The sequence below is a fragment of the Anoplopoma fimbria genome, chromosome 1 (genome assembly GCF_027596085.1).
Source record: "Anoplopoma fimbria isolate UVic2021 breed Golden Eagle Sablefish chromosome 1, Afim_UVic_2022, whole genome shotgun sequence".
In the NCBI taxonomy this organism is placed as follows: Eukaryota; Metazoa; Chordata; class Actinopteri; order Perciformes; family Anoplopomatidae; genus Anoplopoma; species Anoplopoma fimbria.
Window position 1 is genome coordinate 27331425 of NC_072449.1, and position 20517 is coordinate 27351941.

At 39.1% G+C, this 20517-nt stretch overlaps 3 protein-coding genes across 5 annotated transcripts; 2 read left to right on the forward strand and 1 right to left on the reverse strand.

Moving 5' to 3' along the window:
• The first annotated feature begins 1444 nt into the window (after positions 1–1444).
• Positions 1445–7663, forward strand: napab (N-ethylmaleimide-sensitive factor attachment protein, alpha b). The gene is made up of 11 exons (XM_054596050.1): positions 1445–1651; positions 3220–3299; positions 3410–3526; positions 3959–4005; positions 4124–4201; positions 4365–4420; positions 4619–4703; positions 4798–4902; positions 4984–5052; positions 5570–5620; positions 6511–7663. Exons 1-11 carry the CDS (start codon positions 1554–1556, stop codon positions 6610–6612), a joined length of 888 nt encoding a protein of 295 aa, XP_054452025.1. The 5' UTR covers positions 1445–1553; the 3' UTR covers positions 6613–7663.
• Positions 7664–11406: 3743 nt separating this feature from the next.
• b3gnt2l (UDP-GlcNAc:betaGal beta-1,3-N-acetylglucosaminyltransferase 2, like) lies at positions 11407–13720 on the forward strand. Of its 3 annotated transcripts, none has more exons than XM_054603252.1 (3): positions 11421–11477; positions 11805–11892; positions 12143–13720. In XM_054603252.1, exon 3 carries the CDS (start codon positions 12216–12218, stop codon positions 13494–13496), a length of 1281 nt encoding a protein of 426 aa, XP_054459227.1. In that variant the 5' UTR covers positions 11421–11477; positions 11805–11892; positions 12143–12215; the 3' UTR covers positions 13497–13720. The 3 variants fall into 3 exon arrangements, with proteins under 3 accessions (XP_054459219.1, XP_054459227.1, XP_054459234.1); XM_054603259.1 differs by lacking the exon at positions 11421–11477 and adding an exon at positions 11647–11699; XM_054603244.1 differs by lacking the exon at positions 11805–11892 and having other exon boundaries at positions 11407–11477.
• A 1406-nt stretch (positions 13721–15126) lies between these two features.
• bckdha (branched chain keto acid dehydrogenase E1 subunit alpha) lies at positions 15127–19767 on the reverse strand. The gene is made up of 8 exons (XM_054601874.1): positions 19623–19767; positions 17703–17879; positions 17515–17601; positions 17321–17429; positions 16982–17143; positions 16683–16889; positions 16448–16589; positions 15127–16049 (listed from the first exon to the last, which is right to left on the reverse strand). The coding sequence occupies exons 1-8, from the start codon at positions 19734–19736 to the stop codon at positions 15707–15709; spliced, it is 1341 nt and encodes a 446-aa protein (XP_054457849.1). The 5' UTR covers positions 19737–19767; the 3' UTR covers positions 15127–15706.
• Between the last annotated feature and the right edge of the window lie 750 nt (positions 19768–20517).

Consider the following 20517-nt stretch of genomic DNA (forward strand, 5'->3'; position numbering starts at 1 on the left):
TACATAAGACCTACACTCACAATTTATATCCACTTTCAGAGCAGAAGATATTTGGCCCTATGACCCAAAGTAGTCTACAACAAGATAATGCTGTGGCAAGACTTAATATAACCAGATTATGCTTAAAATTAAATAGTAGTAGTTAGCAAAAAGGAGCAGAACAAACATGTTCCACAACACTGTGAAATATACCTATTGTCATTAAAAAGGATCATAACTAACACAATTATTGATCAATGAGAAAAAAGTATGCTTAAAAATCAAGCTGGTGCTTTGTGGTTTGGTACATCTGCTCAGCTGAAGTATAGGCTATATTTAATTCTACTTTTTGTTTAATTTCTTTTAATATGTTGTACAAACTGTTGACAGATCCTACACAATTATTAAACAGGGTCTGGACTCAGAAACAATAACCCAAAATGTAGAAGATGAATTTGAAGTTGAGTCAATAAGCATACTGAGAGGAAGCAAATACCTCTACTTTACTTCTACTGTCTTTACATAATTTAGAAATATAAAATAACCATATCATTACCTTAACATGTCAACTAACAAAATAGTACATACAATGTATAAGGTCACCAGTTATGAATGTATGTATGTCATACATACATTCATAACTGGTGACCTGTATGTATGTCATACATACATTCATAACTGGTGACCTCAGTCGGGATTGGACCCAGGACCTCGCAACATTTCAAAGGGTAAACTAATGGATGGATGTATAATAGGACTGGTCTTATGTTCATTAGAGGGGATATTTTTGTGGTTCATTCCTATTTCTGTATTGTTTTATGCATGACACTTATGAAGTAAATTATTCAGATAGTAGACCTAGATATTTTGTTGTATAGTATGTGTATTTATTGTCTGTGTAGCTGTATAGTATGTGTATTTATTGTCTGTGTAGTTGTATAGTATGTGTATTTATTGTCTGTGTAGTTGTATAGTATGTGTATTTATTGTCTGTGTAGTTGTATAGTATGTGTATTTATTGTCTGTGTAGTTGTATAGTATGTGTATTTATTGTCTGTGTAGTTGTATAGTATGTGTATTTATTGTCTGTGTAGTTGTATAGTATGTGTATTTATTGTCTGTGTATTTATTGTTGTGTAGTTGTATAGTATGCAACACTTGAATTTCCCCCATGGGGATCAATAAAGGAATATAATAATAATAATAATAATAATATGACCAGCATTATTATTTTGGATTTCCGTAATTTATCAAATTACATTTACTCAAGTACCGTACTTAAGCACAATGTTGAATTACTTGTGCTTGAGTACATTCTGCACAGTATATATATTGATGTACTTCTACATAATTAAAATAAGTAAATGTTGTTGTTTGGTGGGTCAGATGTCGGATGTTTACGAAGAGCACCTGAACGCAGCATCCCCCGTGTCACATGACTGGGGTGCTGGTTACTTTACGGCAGGTGACGTGACAAGGCGAACCGAGTCCTCTGCTGTTAGCATCGAGTAGCAGCTCTGTGGACTTCGCATTTTCCTCGGTCTTCCTTCAACATCAGAGCAGTGACTCCAAAGATGGACAACAGCGGGAAAGAAAAGGAAGCGATGGCTTTAGTGGCCGAGGCCGAAAAGAAAATGAAATCGTCGCAGTCGTTCTTCGGAGCGATGTTTGGGTGAGTGAGGCTGTTAGCTGCTGTTGTGCTAATTCTGTCAAAGCTAAAGGCTGTTAGCTGCTGTTGTGCTAATTCTGTCAAAGCTAAAGGCCGGAAGATGGTTATATACTATACAACTACACAGACAATAAATACACATACTATACAACTACACAGACAATAAATACACATACTATACAACTACACAGACAATAAATACACATACTATACAACTACACAGACAATAAATACACATACTATACAACTACACAGACAATAAATACACATACTATACAACTACACAGACAATAAATACACATACTATACAACTACACAGACAATAAATACACATACTATACAACTACACAGACAATAAATACACATACTATACAACTACACAGACAATAAATACACATACTATACAACTACACAGACAATAAATACACATACTATACAACTACACAGACAATAAATACACATACTATACAACTACACAGACAATAAATACACATACACATATACAACTACACAGACAATAAATACAATACTATACAACACAGACAATAAATACACATACTATACAACTACACAGACACAGACAATAAATACACATACTATACAACATGTAATCATGTAATGTTATCTTCGCTCAGATCAACAGAACACAACAGTCTGAAATAGACAGATACAGCAGGGAACGAGGCTCGCTTACACAGTTCCAAGTGCTGCAATGTCTTTATTATATTCGCCCATAATGAGTTTGTAATTAAGCCAAATGATGGGTGTAACATAAAGACACGTATTAATTGTAGTGTTGCTGCTCTGGCGCCATCTAGTGGGGAAACCCTGCATGTCCACTCAGTGTATATCGCCTTGTTTACTATTGCTGAGAGTGGATGTAATGGACCAGTTTAATGTTTAATGTATTAAAGCAGGTTTCTGTTTAACTTAGCAACTCACATTCATGTCCAGAGTTAGATAAGGTAAGATAAACCTTTATTGATCCCCAGAGGGGAAATTCAGGTCTTGCTTGAAGTAAAAGTTCAGTAAATAATTATATGAACAAAGTACACCAGAATGACTTGTAATGTGATTAAGTAATGGATGTTCTCTGTGTTGATATAGACATGTAATGTAGTAAAACAGAATAAATTATAATAATAAATATGATAGTTAGATATAGTACAGTATGGGATATATATAAGGCGCAATGTAATAAAAGCATAACATAATAATATACTAATAACACAAAGGATATGTATTACATATTTAATGATCTTCATGGTTTCGCTGTCATGCATTGCTGTGAATTATTAATTTAAACAGAATTTAAAAAAAGAAAAAAACAGTTACACAATTGGGAGTTAAATTAGATCAGTTTGAAAAATATTTAATATATACATTACTTTCTGAACTTTTTTTGGACTGTTTTAGCTGAGTGATCAGTCAATGATCCTCTGTCATGCCCAAAATATCTTTACATTAACAATATCTAGTTATGAACCATTATGGCACTTGATATCTGTCAGTATCACCCAGCAATAACCTGTATCAGTCTTGTTTAACTAAGCATGTGTGCTTTCTCACAGTGGTTCCTCCAAGACGGAAGAGGCCTGTGACATGTATGTGAGGGCAGCCAACATGTACAAAATGGCCAAGAATTGGTGTGGTAAGTGTGATTACTACAGGTTGGATGAACTGGTGCAATGATTCCCCTTTTACATGGTTAGATCTTCTAAGACTTTCGACCCATCTTAACATGCAACATTTTATTTTCAGCCGCAGGAAACGCATTCTCCCAAGCGGCTCTCCTGCACCTCCAGATGCAGAGCAAACACGATGCGGCGACTAACTTCGTAGATGCCGGGAACGCCTTCAAAAAAGCAGATCCACAAGGTGATCATTACTCATCACCACCCTCTGGAGTATATGACACGCTTTCTTTACGAGCTGCTCCACCAGTTCCAGTGGGCACATGTACTTAAAGTCAGTGTCATCTGATGTCGTTAAGATTGTCCAGGTGAAGACTTTAACCACATTATTTACGGCTCTTCCCACTGTGGAGTTAGAACATGGGAATGTGGAGTTAGAACATGGGAATGTGGACAATTTAACTCTTTTCACAGGAGAAAATAAAACAAATACATAATGAAATCAAGCCTAGTGGTCACCATCTATGAGGCACAGGAACATTGTAAAGTGGACTTGAACTTTGGACTTCTCCCTTCTGGTTGCTTTTCATTTTTGTTGAGCTTTGACATTCAATCTTACTTTTTACTTTTGTCGAAATCTGTGTAAATATAATAATAACATTATATTTCTCCACAGAGGCAATAAACTGCCTAAATCGAGCCATTGAGATATACACTGATATGGTGAGTGGACTAACGGGGATTCTTTCTTTAAATTGTTCAATCTGAAAATATTGATTTATGTAGCATGAAACGCCCCCGTTGATTGCCTCTCATGTTTTTTTGTTTTGTTTTGTTATAGGGGCGCTTCACCATCGCAGCCAAACATCACATCAACATTGCTGAAATATACGAGACTGAGATGGTGGACATCGAAAAGGTCAGATATCTGTGTTTTATGTTTATTATTGGATGTATTAATTCCATTTAAAAGCAGATTCTTGCTTCTATTTTTAACCGCTAATAATGTTTTAAACTGTCATAATCTCTTAAGGTCAAGCTCTGTTTACCTTATTTCAAATGTTGTCCAATTTCTATTCCAGGCCATTGCTCATTATGAACAGGCAGCAGATTATTACAAAGGGGAAGAATCCACCAGGTGACTATTTTAGATGAGCAATATTTTTTTGTCTGCTTTTAAGGCGATGTTTTAGTTTTGTTATTTTTAATTAATGCAATTTACTTTCCTTTTAAATCTTTGTTTTATGAGTGTGAGGTTTAGGTACTTGGGGGTCTTTGACCCTTGATTTGTGTGAATACATGTGTGCTGAGATTCTTCTCCATTTCTCCTCTTTAGTTCAGCAAACAAGTGCCTTCTGAAAGTAGCAACCTACGCGGCTCAGCTGGAGCAGTACCCAAAAGCCATTGAGATCTATGAACAGGTGGGATAATGCTCACCAGCAGCCTTCATCTCAACATGTTGTTCAGTCACTTGTAGTCACAAACCAACATGAATTGTACTTTTTGTGATTTTAGGTTGGAACCCACGCGATGGACAGTACACTTCTGAAATACAGTGCCAAAGATCACTTCTTCAAGGCAGCTCTCTGTCACTTCTGTGTAGACATGCTTAATGCAAAAGTAAGGCTTTAACACTTGAACTTCTGTTCTTGAACAGCAAGTGTAACACAACCGTCTAATATGTATCCTCCTGTCGCCCAGCTTGCTGTGCAGAAGTATGAAGAGATGTTTCCGGCCTTTTCAGACTCGCGGGAATGCAAGCTTGTGAAGGTATGCTTTAGTGTTATTTTAGAGTTAAAATCCACAAACAAACAAAACCGACATAGAATTATCATTTAGTTTAAGAGAGACGAGGCGGATTGAGAGCAGTTTCCCTCTTCTCTGGTCTCTTTTGTTTTTCCATCAGAACTGTTGATGACTTGCTAACATATACGTACGTGGTAGAAATGGAAAACAAAAGATGGACTGTAATAACCCTCATGCTTTAATGCTCCTATAAAACCATTTCACCCATTCAGCATAATACTACAAAAGCACCAGTACAGTTTTAGCCCGCCCCCAACAATTCTGACTGGAGTAACAAAGCCATGCTGGGTGTTTAACAAAAAAAAAACGAAAAAGAAAAAAAAACTAGAAGTAATCATTTCTTTTCTAATGCTTACAGTCATGCAGACAGTGTATTATAGCCTGTTGTTTTTGCATCTCAGTTGTTTTTTTACCCCCAAGGTGTATTTCTGTCAATATGCAGCCTTTCTGATGTACAGCATTATTGTTTTTATCCAACCAGAAACTTCTAGATGCCTATGAAGAACAGAACGTGGAGGCCTATACTGACTCGGTGAGTGGACAGTTTTCTTTCAGCAGAATAAAAGAGTTTCCTGGACTGACACCAATACACCAGTGTCATACAGTGTTTCTGGGTCTATAGACAGTATATCCATTGCAGTCTATTTATTTGACTGCAATGGATTTGAAATTAAGCAGTCAATATGGGGTTGAAGTGTAGACTTTCAGCTTTTCAATTCAATAGATATATAACAATAATATCACATTGACCGTCTAGGAATTACAGCCTTATTTACACGGCAACAACCCTCTCTATTTAGATTCATGAAGGCGTCTTTTGATCTAAGATTCTGACAATGGCCCGCCTACTTCCTCCAGAGTATTCTTGTCTTCAGTAGATGTTATGAAGGGTTTTTTTTTTTCACCAAGGAAAGAATTCTGAGTTCATCCACTTAGATGTCTTCCGTGGTCTTTCGGGCCTTTACGTGTTGGTGAGCTTGCCAGTACATTCCTTCTTTTTAGTAATGTACCCAACTGTAGAATTGGTCAATCCTAATGTTTCTGCTATTTGCCCGATAGGTGTATTTAGTTTTTTTCAGCGTGAAGTCGGCCTCCTTCATTTGCGTTGACACATCTGAGGTCAACATGCTGAGAGTGTGTTGTGTGTGTGTGTGTGATTCCTGTGTGTTATAGTGTGTGTGTGTGTGTGTGTGTTCCTAAACAGTTATGAATATGTGAGTGTGTGTGTGTGATTTCCTAAACAGTTATGTGATATTATTGTTGTATCCATTGAATTAAAGCCGAACTGCTTCATTTCAAATCCATTGGAGTCGGGATAAGAGGCTAATTCTGTCACTGTCCAAATACATATGTCCCTGACTGTATACATAAGTAACAATTTGGGTGTGGGGAATTTTGTTAATATTTACCTCTTATTTGCAGGTGAAGGAATTCGACACCATTTCACGGTTGGACCAGTGGCTCACCACCATGCTTCTCCGCATCAAGAAAACCATACAGGACGATGAGAGCGACCTTCGCTGACTTCCCAACTGCTTGTTACTTCAAGCCCTCAGCAACCGACTTGCATCCTTTCTTTTTTGCCTTGAGCCTCTCACTTCCATTCTAGCAGCAATCTGAATTGTTTGACCATTAGCCCCTTATATTCCCTTAAAGATGCTGTGTTTCTTTCCCACCATCTGCAGTATTTGTTCTTGCCTTTTTAATCCGCTCATCTTAAAAAATGATTCTCTTCTAGGTATAAACACTATGTTAGTTGTATATTGTTATGATCCAGGTATTGGCCTAATACAAAATCATATTACCAGCACCCTTGTATAATAAAGGTTTTATTTGATTTTTCTTGTTATAAAATGTTTGAGAGGATGCTAATTTAATAACGCAGATCTAAAGAATATGTTTTCCCAGAATGTGCTTGAGAATGAATATAACTGACCGAATGCCAAAAAGCAAATACATTGGTCTTTGGTACTTTTCAGTGCTGCTGTATTCTGTAGGTCACATCAGGGAACCTCTAATTAAACAGCACATAATCTCTCAGCTACAGAGCTCCTCTTCAAGCAGGGAGGCCAAGAGTTTCTGAGGTGATTCCACGACAAACGCCCACTTTGCCTTATACTGCGAAGTTCTCAGGATGTGAGTAGCCAGATTTGATGGGGGGGAAAAATAAATCATGCTTTTAGAAAGCGTTATAAATTTGCTAATTGTTTAAAGTGCTTTTATTTCACAAACAAAGATGAAATAAGCTAATTACCTTTGTGAACATTTGCATGGTTTGGAAAGGATGAGAAAGCAAGAGCAGCCTTTTCCCACTGTATACGAGATGTTTCTTAAGTGTGTGTGTGTGTTTTTTCTTTTTTTTTCTTTTTCTGATTGTATCATATGTGCTTTTTTTTCTGTCATATCTAACCAGGCTGAAAAAATGCCTGCACAAGATGCAATACATCAGCTTTACTGATCTGAACACTGTGCTCATGTACCATCCTGGTGATTTTCCTCAAGAAACAATTGTTGTTAAATAATTTGTACTTTAGTCACTTGTTCCTGGAATAAACCTGTTGCAGTCTGTTCAGTATCCTGGGCGTGGCCTCCATCTACCTGCTCCTTTGTTTGGTTTGACCACATGTTATGAAACGTAAAGTTAAGGAAATGCACCTGAACCAGTCTGTAGGACTGTAGCCAGATACTATTCTTTGTACTGTTCTTCTGCTGCTTCAGACATATGCTTCACCTTCATCTTGGGTTCAGTAAGTATTTGACAACACTTACATTTTAAACTGGTTTTATTGAAATTTTTATTTCAATAAAACCAGAGCCTCAATCCGGTTAAACAAATTTTAAGATTTTTTTTTAATAAATAAATGACATCTGTAACAGCACACTTCCATTTTAACTGTGACTATCAGCAGCTCACTGAAAACATATTTTTTATAAAAAAAAGTGCTTGGGTCCTCCAAAACTACTATAAATTTTTGTCTAATGTGTCAGTTTATTTGGTACATTATCAATGAAGGTGTATAAATGATGCAAGCTTGTTTAATTTGTTAGTTTTATGAGTTGCTAGGATTTTTGATGAGTTTCTGTCTAGAATGATGGCTAAGATCAGCCGTTCTAGGCTCATCCTGTTATGCCCACTCAGCTGGGTCTGTTTTCATTTTTTACCTTTGTTACAGGAAACAAAACAAAAAAAGCCATTCTTGGTTCTTCAACATTCCTCCTTTACAGTTATCTGGTGACAAACCGTCTCATCTGCCCTTTATTTAAGGAGGCAAGACTGTAAAGGTTTGAATGTGTTGATTAACATTAAGGTGTCATCATTTCTGCTGGCAGGTTCATTCAATGTGCCACCGGCGCTCCCCACAGCAGATGAAGAAGTTGTGGAAGGGCATTCACAGTCTGTTGTTGACTTGTTGAACTGGACTGGTGACCAAAAGATCCAGAAATAAAAAAAATGAGGAAACATTGATTGCAGCCACAAATCTCAGCCAGTTCTGTTACTGCACCTCGTTTAAAAGTTATAACAGGACTGTGTGTCATGAGAGGATAGAACCTTGAAAAGTGGAGGAAGCATTCAGCAGCTTTAGTGGGAATTTCAGCATCAGGGGTCAAGATTTTTCACTGAACACTTCAGATCTGTCATTAATCTAACTTCCTTTTTATAATCAAATAAAACCTAATTCAACAAAGAGGTTTTTCAAGTTCCACGGTTTATTTTCCACAAAACACCAAAGATGTAACATGAGTGTACAGACCCATCTCAAATTTGGGCGTATACACTCAAACCATTCAAACAGGAAAGTTCTTTGACAAAAGTTATTCAGCCATACCATAAACACTGAATACCATCATTTAGAGCAGTTCAACTCAAAAGACTACTGAGATAGACTTTAAAACTGGACGACCGGTTCCTCTGGTGTTTTGTTTTTAATCAGAACTGTGGATGACTTTCTAGCTTCAGCGTGTCAGTAATGGAAAACAAAAGTTGGATTGGAGCCTCATGCAAAAATGCTCCTCCAAAACCATAACCCAATACCCCCTCCTGAGCATCATACAACAATAGCACCAACCAACTTAGTACAGTTAAAGCCGGCCCTAAACAATTCTGAATGGAATAAGAAGGCCATTTAAAAACTGTAGAAGAAATAATTGGTGTGAATGCTGAACTTTACCAGTTTTCCAAACTCCTTCCATTCTCCGACAAACAGCTGATAGTGATGAGCTAATTAGTGCAGTTGGACACACACACAGAAATACACAGACACGTCACACTCAGAACTTTTGAGATTATGGACATCAGAAAATCGTATGTATGTAAACAGGAGGCTCAGGATGAGGCCTATAATGGAATAACCTCCATACAGATGACCTCCCTATGGACTACAAACCATGTCCCGCTCCCCCACCCACTCCAGAAACCTTCAAAATAAAGGCCACATCGAGTAACTGTACAAAGAAGGCTTAAGTGGAGGCCTAACATACACAGCTCTTACGCGGTAACATCCCTAACGGCATTAGAAAATGTGATTCAGTCCCCCTTTCACTCTCTTTCCCACCAACCTACACACCATCAAAATAAAAGTCTCGTAGAGCAAATGCTAAATGGACTTGCATCTTTTCAGAAAGCCCAGGATGAAGCTTGTTTGATCAAATAAAAGCCCCCAACTCTCATTGTATGGTAACAGAAACCCAGGGTGACTATAGTCTTTCAAAATAAAAGGTCCAGAAGGTAACTGTATCTTAACAGGGGATATCCATATTGGTAATACTCAACTTTTGAATGACTTCATACAAATTAAACCCACTCCTTATTTACCGACTTTTGCTACTTCTTCACCTTCTTCAAACAGATTACAGCCAACAATGTAGTGTAGTGTCAGCTTTTTAAAGAACCTTAAAATATTCCACATCTTTTGACCACCATCCGTATTATTCAACTTTTCAGTGACATTGAGACTAATTAAATCCATTTCTACTTTTTCAACTATTCCTTATGCCTCACTTTCTTATGTATTTTAAACTGCAATTCAGCTTCAGATTTTCAACATCCATTTTCTTCGGAAACTGCTTTCCAATGCATGTATTCATGCAGACAGCGTATTATAGTCTGTTCTTTTGGCAATTCAATTCTTGTTTTTTACCCCCAGGGTGTATTTCTGTCTGTATGCAGCCTTTCTGATGTATAGCATAATTCTTTTTATCCAACCCGAAGTTTCAAGATGCCGATGAAGAACAGAACGTGGATGTCTATACTGACTTGTCAGTGAGTGGACAGTTTTCTTCGAGCAGAAAAAACGAGTATTTGCAGCAGTGCTTTTGAAAATCCTGGACTGACACCAGTGTCCTACAGTGTTTATATATATACATATATATAATATATATATATATATATAAACCAATCTGAATTCTTTGACCATTAGCACCTTATATTCCCTCACAGAGGCTGTGTTTTTTTCCCAACATCCGCAGTATTTGTTCGTGGCTTTTTAATCCGCTCAACTCAATGTTCCAAAAATGATGCTCTTGTAGATGTGAATAAACTTAACTGACCAAATGCTAAAAACCACCCACATTGGTCTTTGGTACTTTTCAGTGCTGCTGTATTCTGTAGGTCACATCAGGGGTGACCTCTAATTAAACAGCACATAATCCTGAGCCTTCCTCGTAGCACTTATTGCACTCGTATTAGTTGTTGCACTTACTGTATTTGTATCAGTTCGCTGCACTTATTGAATTTGTATTTGTTTACTGCACTTATCCTATTCGTAGTAGTTTGTAGCACTTATTATATTCGTATTAGTCTGTTGCAATTATTGTTTTCGTAGTAATCTGCCTCTGCACTATACTTTTGCTCTGGTTTATGCTTTAAGATGCTTGTTTAAGAAAGGAGATGCACTTATGACTTCTGGTGACTAGTAGTTCTCTTGAATACCTATGTTGAATACACTTATTGTAAGTCGCTTTGGATAAAAGCGTCTGCTAAATGACTGTAATGTAATGTAATGTAATGTAATAATCTCTCGCCTTATCGCCTTATACTGCGAAGTTCTCAGGATGTGAGTAGCCAGATTTGATGGGGGGGAATAAACAATGCTTTTAGAAGCATTGTCAGTTAATTTGCTGGTGATTTGTGCAGGAGACATTTGGTCTTAAATCATTTGTAAATCAGTGTGCTTCATGTCAAACGTTTGAATAAGCCTGTCAGACTGTCATCCTGGGCGTGGCCTCCATCTACCTGGTCCTCTGTGTGAGGTGATCACCTGATCTGGGGTTCAGACCAGCAGCTGCATGTATTTACATCGTTGCCCAAATCCCGGTAAAGAAAAACATGGGCTTGCAAACTAATCGATGCGGTTTTGTACACCTGTTCACCTGCCTGTGTGGTTCTGAAGGTAAGTATTTTACAACATTGAAAATGTAACTGATTTGTTGTTTATGTTTTTTAGAACACCTGGTTCAGAGTCTCCTGCCGCCCCGTTGTCCTCATAACATTGTGTGCTTGTTTGTGAAGTATTTGCTTGTCGATCGAATTCTACCCATCTTGTGACAAATCCGTTAACACGGGTTAGACATCAAACGAAGTGGACTATGATTTAGCAGAAATGCGACATAAGGTGTCCTCATTACATCTTGCTGTTTTAAATCAAACACCATTGTTCTTATTTGTCACGCTGTTTCATCAGCTGCAGTGTTCTCTGACTCTGTTAATTAATCTCTAGGGAGAAAGGTACGTTCAGGTGCATCTCAACGGTACAGATGAAAGACCAAATCACTTGCGGCATGTTCAGACAAGGAAAGTGCAAACAGGTTTGCCTTATTATGTCTTCTTGGCAGGGAGGTGGTTTAGATGAAGGGACACAGGTGTAGTATGTGGTCTGCAGCTTTCTTTTTCTGTAGTTTAATTCAGGTTTATTACAATTCTTGGGTTTAAACTTTCCGTCAGTAGACTTTTTTTTAACATGCCACCCCTGCTTATCGACCTGGTTCTGAAACATTCCACTTTAAAGTTATATAGTGACCTGTTATTGATTTTTTTTTTTTTTTTTTTTTTGGGCAGGTTCATTTAATGTGTCATCTGCTGTGTAATCTGAGGACAACACCACATACCTTGGCTTACTCTTCTTGAGACAATGAGACGTACCAAAACCTTAAGTGCTTTGGTTCTCCTCGTCTCCTTATTTCTGATCTTCTTCTACGCGACTCTACACCTAGAGACAGCCTACAGTCTCAGGGCGGGACCAGAGGATCTTCTGAGGGATACCAGCCTCCAGGTCCACGACAGTGATGGGAAAGCACAATCCTCCAAACAGGAGAGATTCACCATACCTCTCCCTGATGTCCTCAATGTGTCTGTTTCTGACGGCCTCAAACAGGCCATTCCTCAAAATGGAGCCTACTGGAACCGCCTGCTGTACTCGGCACTCAGGAATCTGGACAAGGGGGGAAATCCTTTCGGAAATGAATCAGACTGGTCTCTCTGCAGGCAGAAGAATCAAGAGCATCTGCAAACCAATGTGCATGACTTCACCTCCTACCCTGTCTTATTACAAGACTTTTTGAAGGGCATGAACTGCAGGTCCCCCCCAGTCCTGCTCAATCAACCCAACAAGTGCATCTCTGGTGAAGGGAAGGGAGACAACCGGCCCTTCCTGCTTTTTGCTATCAAGTCAACTCCTGGAAACTTTGAGCAGAGACAGGCGGTGCGGGAGACCTGGGGTAGAGAGGGGGTGTATCAGAGTGGACTGAGAGTGCACACTCTGTTTCTGCTGGGCAGCTCCCCACTGGATGACCCTGACCTCAGCTCTCTGCTGTCATTTGAAGCAAGGCACTTTGGGGACCTCCTGCAGTGGGACTTCCATGAATCCCTCTTGAACCTGACGCTCAAAATGAACATGCTCCTCCAGTGGACGGTGAAATACTGTCCTACAGCCTCCTTTGTGTTCAGCGGGGATGATGATGTATTTGTCAACACACCAGCATTACTCAGGTACCTGCAGTCTCTGGAGCCTTCCAAGGCCTCTCAGTTGTATGCTGGACAAGTCATAAGCAGAGCAAGTCCCCTCAGGGTCCCTAAAAACAAATATTACATTCCACTGAGCTTCTATGACGGCCCATACCCTGCTTACGCTGGTGGAGGTGGTTTCGTTCTCTCTGGGGCGTTGCTGCAACGCCTTTATTCCATTTCACGTGTCATTCCTTTCTATCCCATCGACGACGTCTACGCTGGCATGTGCTTTAAGGCTTTGGGGGTTTCTCCTGAGGCAAACGCAGGCTTTCAGACTTTTGACATTAATGAGCAGTATCGTGAGAATCTGTGTGTAAATAAGAATCTTATTCTGATCCACCGGCGCTCCCCACAGCAGATGAAGAAGTTGTGGAAGGGCATTCACAGTCTGTTGTTGACTTGTTGAACTGGACTGGTGACCAAAAGATCCAGAAATAAAAAAAATGAGGAAACATTGATTGCAGCCACAAATCTCAGCCAGTTCTGTTACTGCACCTCGTTTAAAAGTTATAACAGGACTGTGTGTCATGAGAGGATAGAACCTTGAAAAGTGGAGGAAGCATTCAGCAGCTTTAGTGGGAATTTCAGCATCAGGGGTCAAGATTTTTCACTGAACACTCTTCAGATCTGTCATTAATCTAACTAATTCAATTCAAAGAGGTTTTTCAAGTTCCACGGTTTATTTTCCACAAAACACCAAAGATGTAACATGAGTGTACAGACTCATCTCAAATTTGGGCGTATACACTCAAACCATTCAAACAGGAAAGTTCTTTGACAAAAGTTATTCAGCCATACCATAAACACTGAATACCATCATTTAGAGCAGTTCAACTCAAAAGATTACTGAGATAGACTTTAAAACTGGACGACCGGTTCCTCTGGTGTGTTTTGTTTTTAATCAGTACTGTGGATGACTTTCTAGCTTCAGCGTGTCAGTAATGGAAAACAAAAGTTGGATTGGAGCCTCATGCAAAAATGCTCCTCCAAAACCATAACCCAATACCCCTCCTGAGCATCATATAACAATAGCACCAACCAACTTAGTACAGTTAAAGCCGGCCCTAAACAATTCTGAATGGAATAAGAAGGCCATTTAAAAACTGTAGAAGAAATAATTGGTGTGAATGCTGAACTTTACCAGTTTTCCAAACTCCTTCCATTCTCCGACAAACAGCTGATAGTGATGAGCTAATTAGTGCAGTTGGACACACACACACAGAAATACACAGACACGTCACACTCAGAACTTTTGAGATTATGGACATCAGAAAATCGTATGTATGTAAACAGGAGGCTCAGGATGAGGCCTATAATGGAATAACCTCCATACAGATGACCTCCCTATGGACTACAAACCATGTCCCGCTCCCCCACCCACTCCAGAAACCTTCAAAATAAAGGCCACATCGAGTAACTGTACAAAAAAGGCTTAAGTGGAGGCCTAACATACACAGCTCTTACGCGGTAACATCCCTAACGGCATTAGAAAATGTGATTCAGTCCCCCTTTCACTCTCTTTCCCACCAACCTACACACCATCAAAATAAAAGTCTCGTAGAGCAAATGCTAAATGGACTTGCATCTTTTCAGAAAGCCCAGGATGAAGCTTGTTTGATCAAATAAAAGCCCCCAACTCTCATTGTATGGTAACAGTAAAAAAAACAAAAACAGAGGAAACATTGACTGAAGCCACAACTCTCAGCCATGTTGTATCTTTTTTTCCATGAAGATTCAGCAGCAGGACATGTAATTGATGGTTTTGTTCTGCTGTTGACCTCTTGCATGGACTCACACTTCCAGCATGAACATGGAGAGCAGTTTTGTTACTGTACCTTTTGTTTAGAAGTTATAACAGGACTGTGTGTCATGAGAGGATAGAACCTTGAAAAGTGGAGGAAGCATTCAGCAGCTTTAGTGGGAATTTCAGCATCAGGGGTCAAGATTTTTCACTATGTCAAATTGAACACTCTTCAGATCTGTCATTAGCCTAACTTCCCTTTGAATATGAATAAAATTTAATTCAACCAAGACGCTTGAAAGTTCCATTGTTTATTTTCAACAAAACACCAAAGATGTAACATGAGTGTACAGACCCATCTCAAATTTGGGCGTGTATACTAAATCCATTTAAATAGGAAAGTTCTATAGCACAAGTTATTAAGCCACCTCAATACAACACAAAGAAACCTGTTCAATACCCTAACCACTGTAGAGGACAGTTACAGGAAGAGGGAACATACACAAGGGCAAACTTCTACTTTTATTGCTCGATTTCTATGTCTCTCTTGCATTCAAACTGCACCAGCTATTTTTGCTACACTTTAAAAAAACATTGGTGACCTTGTAATAACTGTTATACAAATGTGATTCAGCATTTATAGGGGGGCTTGACTACCGACAGTAAATCTATTAACTTAAGGCACCAAACCCATAGGCATGAAGTACAATAGTTTTTGAAAGCACAATCTTTTCTCCTCTCCAAAGAATTGAGGGAGAAGTCATATCAAATCTATATTAGTATGAATACAGTAAAAGTGTGCAACAGTTTATCCATTCTCAATCCCACCCACATTAGGTCACCAAATCACAACTCTTTCAATCCTGTGAATGCAGTTATTTCTCAAACTGGTCAAGTGGGTAGTGCTCTTTGTACTGCTGCACGTGCCTCCACATGGAATCTCTCTGCTTGTTCAGATTGGGCGTCATCTCCTGGTACACGTCGGTAAACATCAGCTCTGGATTGGGCTTGAGACGTTTCTCGGCCTTCTCGAATGCCTCCATCACCGTCTTGCGAGACTGCTTCCGCCAGCTCCTCTCGTCGTCCTCGCTCCACCAGCCACGGGCCGTCATGTAATGTCTCAGCCTGGAGATGGGATGGTCCTGCTTGTCCCAGTAGTTCACCTCGTCCACCGAACGGTAAGCCGAGCTGTCGTCACTGGTGCTGTGGTGTCCAATTCTGAGGAACGAGCGGAATTCTTAATTACTACGGCATTTTAGGGGGGAGCGCGTTTTCTACAACTTCAAAAAGTAAGAATTGCAACCCTTTCAAATTCTGTCACCCACCCACTCCCTTAACTTTCAATGCTTCCCAAATATTCCCAATATACAAATTCAATTTAGAGACGGGTTCTAACAAATCATTTAATGAACTATTTTAGAACATTTAACATCTTACTTGCAGAAGTCAAATTCATAAAGCTCAAAACTAATTAAAACTCAAAAAGTGTGTACTCGTGCTGACTGTTTAAATATATTTTCATCTGCATATGGACATTCAAAATGTCAACACTAATAGGTACAATAGTGTCTCAGACTTTCCTCACATCTCGCAGGCCTAACGTGTAATCAACTAACCTGTAGGTCATCGCTTCAATGAGGAAGGGCTGGTTCTCGGCCACGGCTCTGCGGCGCGCCTCCTTTGTAGCATTGTACACGGCAAACACATCGTTACCATCGACGCGGATGGACAGCATGCCATACCCTGGACCACGAGCGGCTGTTCAATCGGAGAAAGAATGAAAAGTGTGTTCATGAGAGCTGCTGAGGCTTTCAATCAGATGCTGCAGGAAACCACGACGAGGCTTCTTACCGATGCCGTCGCCCCTATACTGCTCGTTGGTGGGCGTGGAGATGGCGTAGCCGTTGTTCCGACAGAAGAATATCAGTGGGCACTCCAGGGTGGCAGAGAAGTTGAAGCCGGCGTGCGCGTCCCCTTCGCTGGCTGCGCCCTCGCCGAAGTAACAGATCACAGCGCGGTTCATGTTCTCTCTCTTCACGGCGTATGCAGCTCCCGCCGCTGAAACGGACACATAAAGGCATGGATGTATATTTAAAAAGTGTATGTGTGCAATGACAGACTGGAGGGGTTAAAACACGTGTAAAACTCACCCTGAGGAATCTGAGTGGCCAGAGGAGAGGAGATGGTGACGAAGTTCAGATCTTTGGAGCCATAGTGTACAGGCATCTGCCTGCCCTTGCCGAGGTCATCGGCGTTGGCGTAGCACTGAGCCATGAACATGTCCAGAGGGAAACCGCGGTACATCAGCACTCCTGCAACGCATCAAAGGGGTTGGGAGGGCAGAGCAGTTCTTTACTACTAAAGAAGTAAATGTAAAAATATAAGTAAAGGGTAGTCATTTGCTTTGATCACTATCAAACTTTAAAAAGTAACCCTTAACCTGAAAGGGAACTATTTTAGGAAAAAAACACCTTCTGTCCCGTCCTTACCAGCTTCTCTGTATTGACCGAAGACTATGTCGCTTGGGTCAAGGGCAGCAGCGCTACCAATATGTGTCCCTTCCTCACCATAGTTGGTCATGTAGAAGGAGATCCGACCCTGTAAGAGAAACGAGTTATCGCGCTTTTACAAAATTCTTCAGCTGTTTCCTTGTTTGCTGGGACATTCCAGTGAAAACACTCACCTGTCTCTGTGACTCGTAAAGAATACGGTCCATTGTGTTGAGCAGAGTCATCTTCTGATAAAAGTTCAAAACTGTCTCTTTGGAGAGCTGAGCAGGAAACAAACACACAAAAAACAGCCAAAGGATTAACTGAGTGGAGGACGTGGTGCCACTTTTAATAACCAGGGGCGTAGGCAGGCCAACAGTACCTGAGGGTCTTGAGAAGGGTTGATGATGTTGCCCTGCCTGTCCATCACCCGGTACACTGGGATCCCAGAGATGACATTGGGCTGGATGAACTCGAGCTGATCCACAAACTCGGCTGAGGCTCCAGGGAATTGTGGCTTTTCCAGTGTTGAGTCAAATGGTTGCTGACGGTGCACAGCCTGAAAGATTGAATACAAGCATTATTTAATAATACCATCACTTTGGCAAAGCCAGGGCCTCTCTTAAATAGGTACCGCAAAGGTCGATTCAGATTTATTTTAACAATGCCATCCAAAAATAGGATCAGCTGCTTTGTTGAGACTGAATGGGAACCTGACTTTTTGCATGATGTCATTTTACAAAAGAATAATTTACTGGAATATAGCCACATTTCCTTGAAGTACCCAAAGTAAAAGTAGTCATTATGCAGAATCATCAATTTCATATCAGAATATCATAACTGGATTATAATCACTGATGCATTAAGGTGTACATGACTTTATGTGTAATGTTCAGGTTATAGAGGTGTCTTAACCTATAATAATATATCATTATGGATGTATTAATTGTTATTTTGTATAAATAAATCTAAATAATAACTAAACTAATAAGGAATCTGCTAAATGACTGTAATGTAATGTAATATAATGAATCAAATAAATGTAGTGGAATAGAAACTATAATATTTCACTATAAAGTGTAAAGTAGTAGATGCTGAAACCGGCATAAAATGGAAATTTTCACACTTTGCCTCGGAATAACTGGATCAAATGCAAGCATAGATAGTGAAGTGCAACATGTTTTATTACTAAATAAAAAAAGATTGTCTTTTGTGACGCACATCAGAGAGACAGTGGATTGACAGTACACTATAAATAACCCCAGAAAGTGTATTTGTATGTCTTGATAGTCGACCATTACAGTTTAAAACTCTACTTGAGTAGTATATGCATCTGTTCTATCTTTCTATCTTTATTTTGTTGTATAGTATGTGTATTTATTGTCTGTGTAGTTGTATAGTATGTGTATTTATTGTCTGTGTAGTTGTATAGTATGTGTATTTATTGTCTGTGTAGTTGTATAGTATGTGTAGTATTGTATTTATTGTCTGTGTAGTTGTATAGTATGTGTATTTATTGTCTGTGTAGTTGTATAGTATGTGTATTTATTGTCTGTGTAGTTGTATAGTATGTGTATTTATTGTCTGTGTCTGTGTAGTTGTATAGTATGTGTATTTATTGTCTGTGTAGTTGTATAGTATGTGTATTTATTGTCTGTGTAGTTGTATAGTATGTGTATTTATTGTCTGTGTAGTTGTATAGTATGTGTATTTATTGTCTGTGTAGTTGTATAGTATGTGTATTTATTGTCTGTGTAGTTGTATAGTATGTGTATTTATTGTCTGTGTAGTTGTATAGTATGTATAGTATAGTATGTGACGCACATCAGAGAGACAGTACACTATAAATAACCCCAGAAAGTGTATTTGTATGTCTTGATAGTCGACCATTACAGTTTAAAAGGTACCTTAGTTTTAGTGAATGGTATTTACACTTCAAGTTGAACCTAAACACGGAAGTGTTGCCTTCACGCCCCTTTGCTCGACCAATGGGAACGCAGCTCGTAGCGGACAACCTTGGCTCAGCTGGCTCACAACCTATCGCGATATCTGACGAAGTCTCGCAACGCACTGTGAATCCTTGATGGATCGAATACCAAACGTCAAACACTGAGCCTAAACACAACCGTATACCTGCACTTAACGATATAATAGCTTACAATTGAACATGACAACGTGAGTTTTGATTTTAGGCAATAAAATCAGACGATTTCTTCCAACAACCCCGAAGTAGCTGAAGCGACCTTTGGTGTTTATGAAGCTAACCCAGCTGTGGAAACAGTAACGGGACACTTTAACTCACGCAGACTCTGAAGGCTCTGTGTTGAAGCAGTCTCGATGCCTTCAGTCCTGTCGTCTGACGAGCAGCATGGAAGCAAACTCCAAACATCTTGTTCACAGTCCTCACAGCCGCCATATGGACAGTCTGCAGCCGATCAGGGCGAAGAACTACAAGCGGACATCCGGTCACATCCGGTCACACCTTCAAAGTAAGAGTCGAGGGGACCAAAAAGAGAGCAGTGGAATAAATTAAATGTTTAACTTTGGTAAAAGTAAGAATACCTCGGTGTACAATATTCATGTTAAAATGTCAAAACTCATCTGTTCTATCTTTCTATCTTTATTTTGTTGTATATGTATGTCTGTGTATTTATCTGTTCTGTGTAGTTGTATAGTATGTGTATTTATTGTCTGTGTAGTTGTATAGTATGTGTATTTATTGTCTGTGTAGTTGTATAGTATGTGTATTTATTGTCTGTGTAGTTGTATAGTATGTGTATTTATTGTCTGTGTAGTTGTATAGTATGTGTATTTATTGTCTGTGTAGTTGTATAGTATGTGTATTTATTGTCTGTGTAGTTGTATAGTATGTGTATTTATTGTCTGTGTAGTTGTATAGTATGTTTATTGTCTGTGTAGTTGTATAGTATGTGTATTTATTGTCTGTGTAGTTGTATAGTATGTGTATTTATTGTCTGTGTAGTTGTATAGTATGTATTTATTGTCTGTGTAGTTGTATAGTATGTGTATTTATTGTCTGTGTAGTTGTATAGTATGTGTATTTATTGTCTGTGTAGTTGTATAGTATGTGTATTTATTGTCTGTGTAGTTGTATAGTATGTGTATTTATTGTCTGTGTAGTTGTATAGTATGTGTATTTATTGTCTGTGTAGTTGTATAGTATGTGTATTTATTGT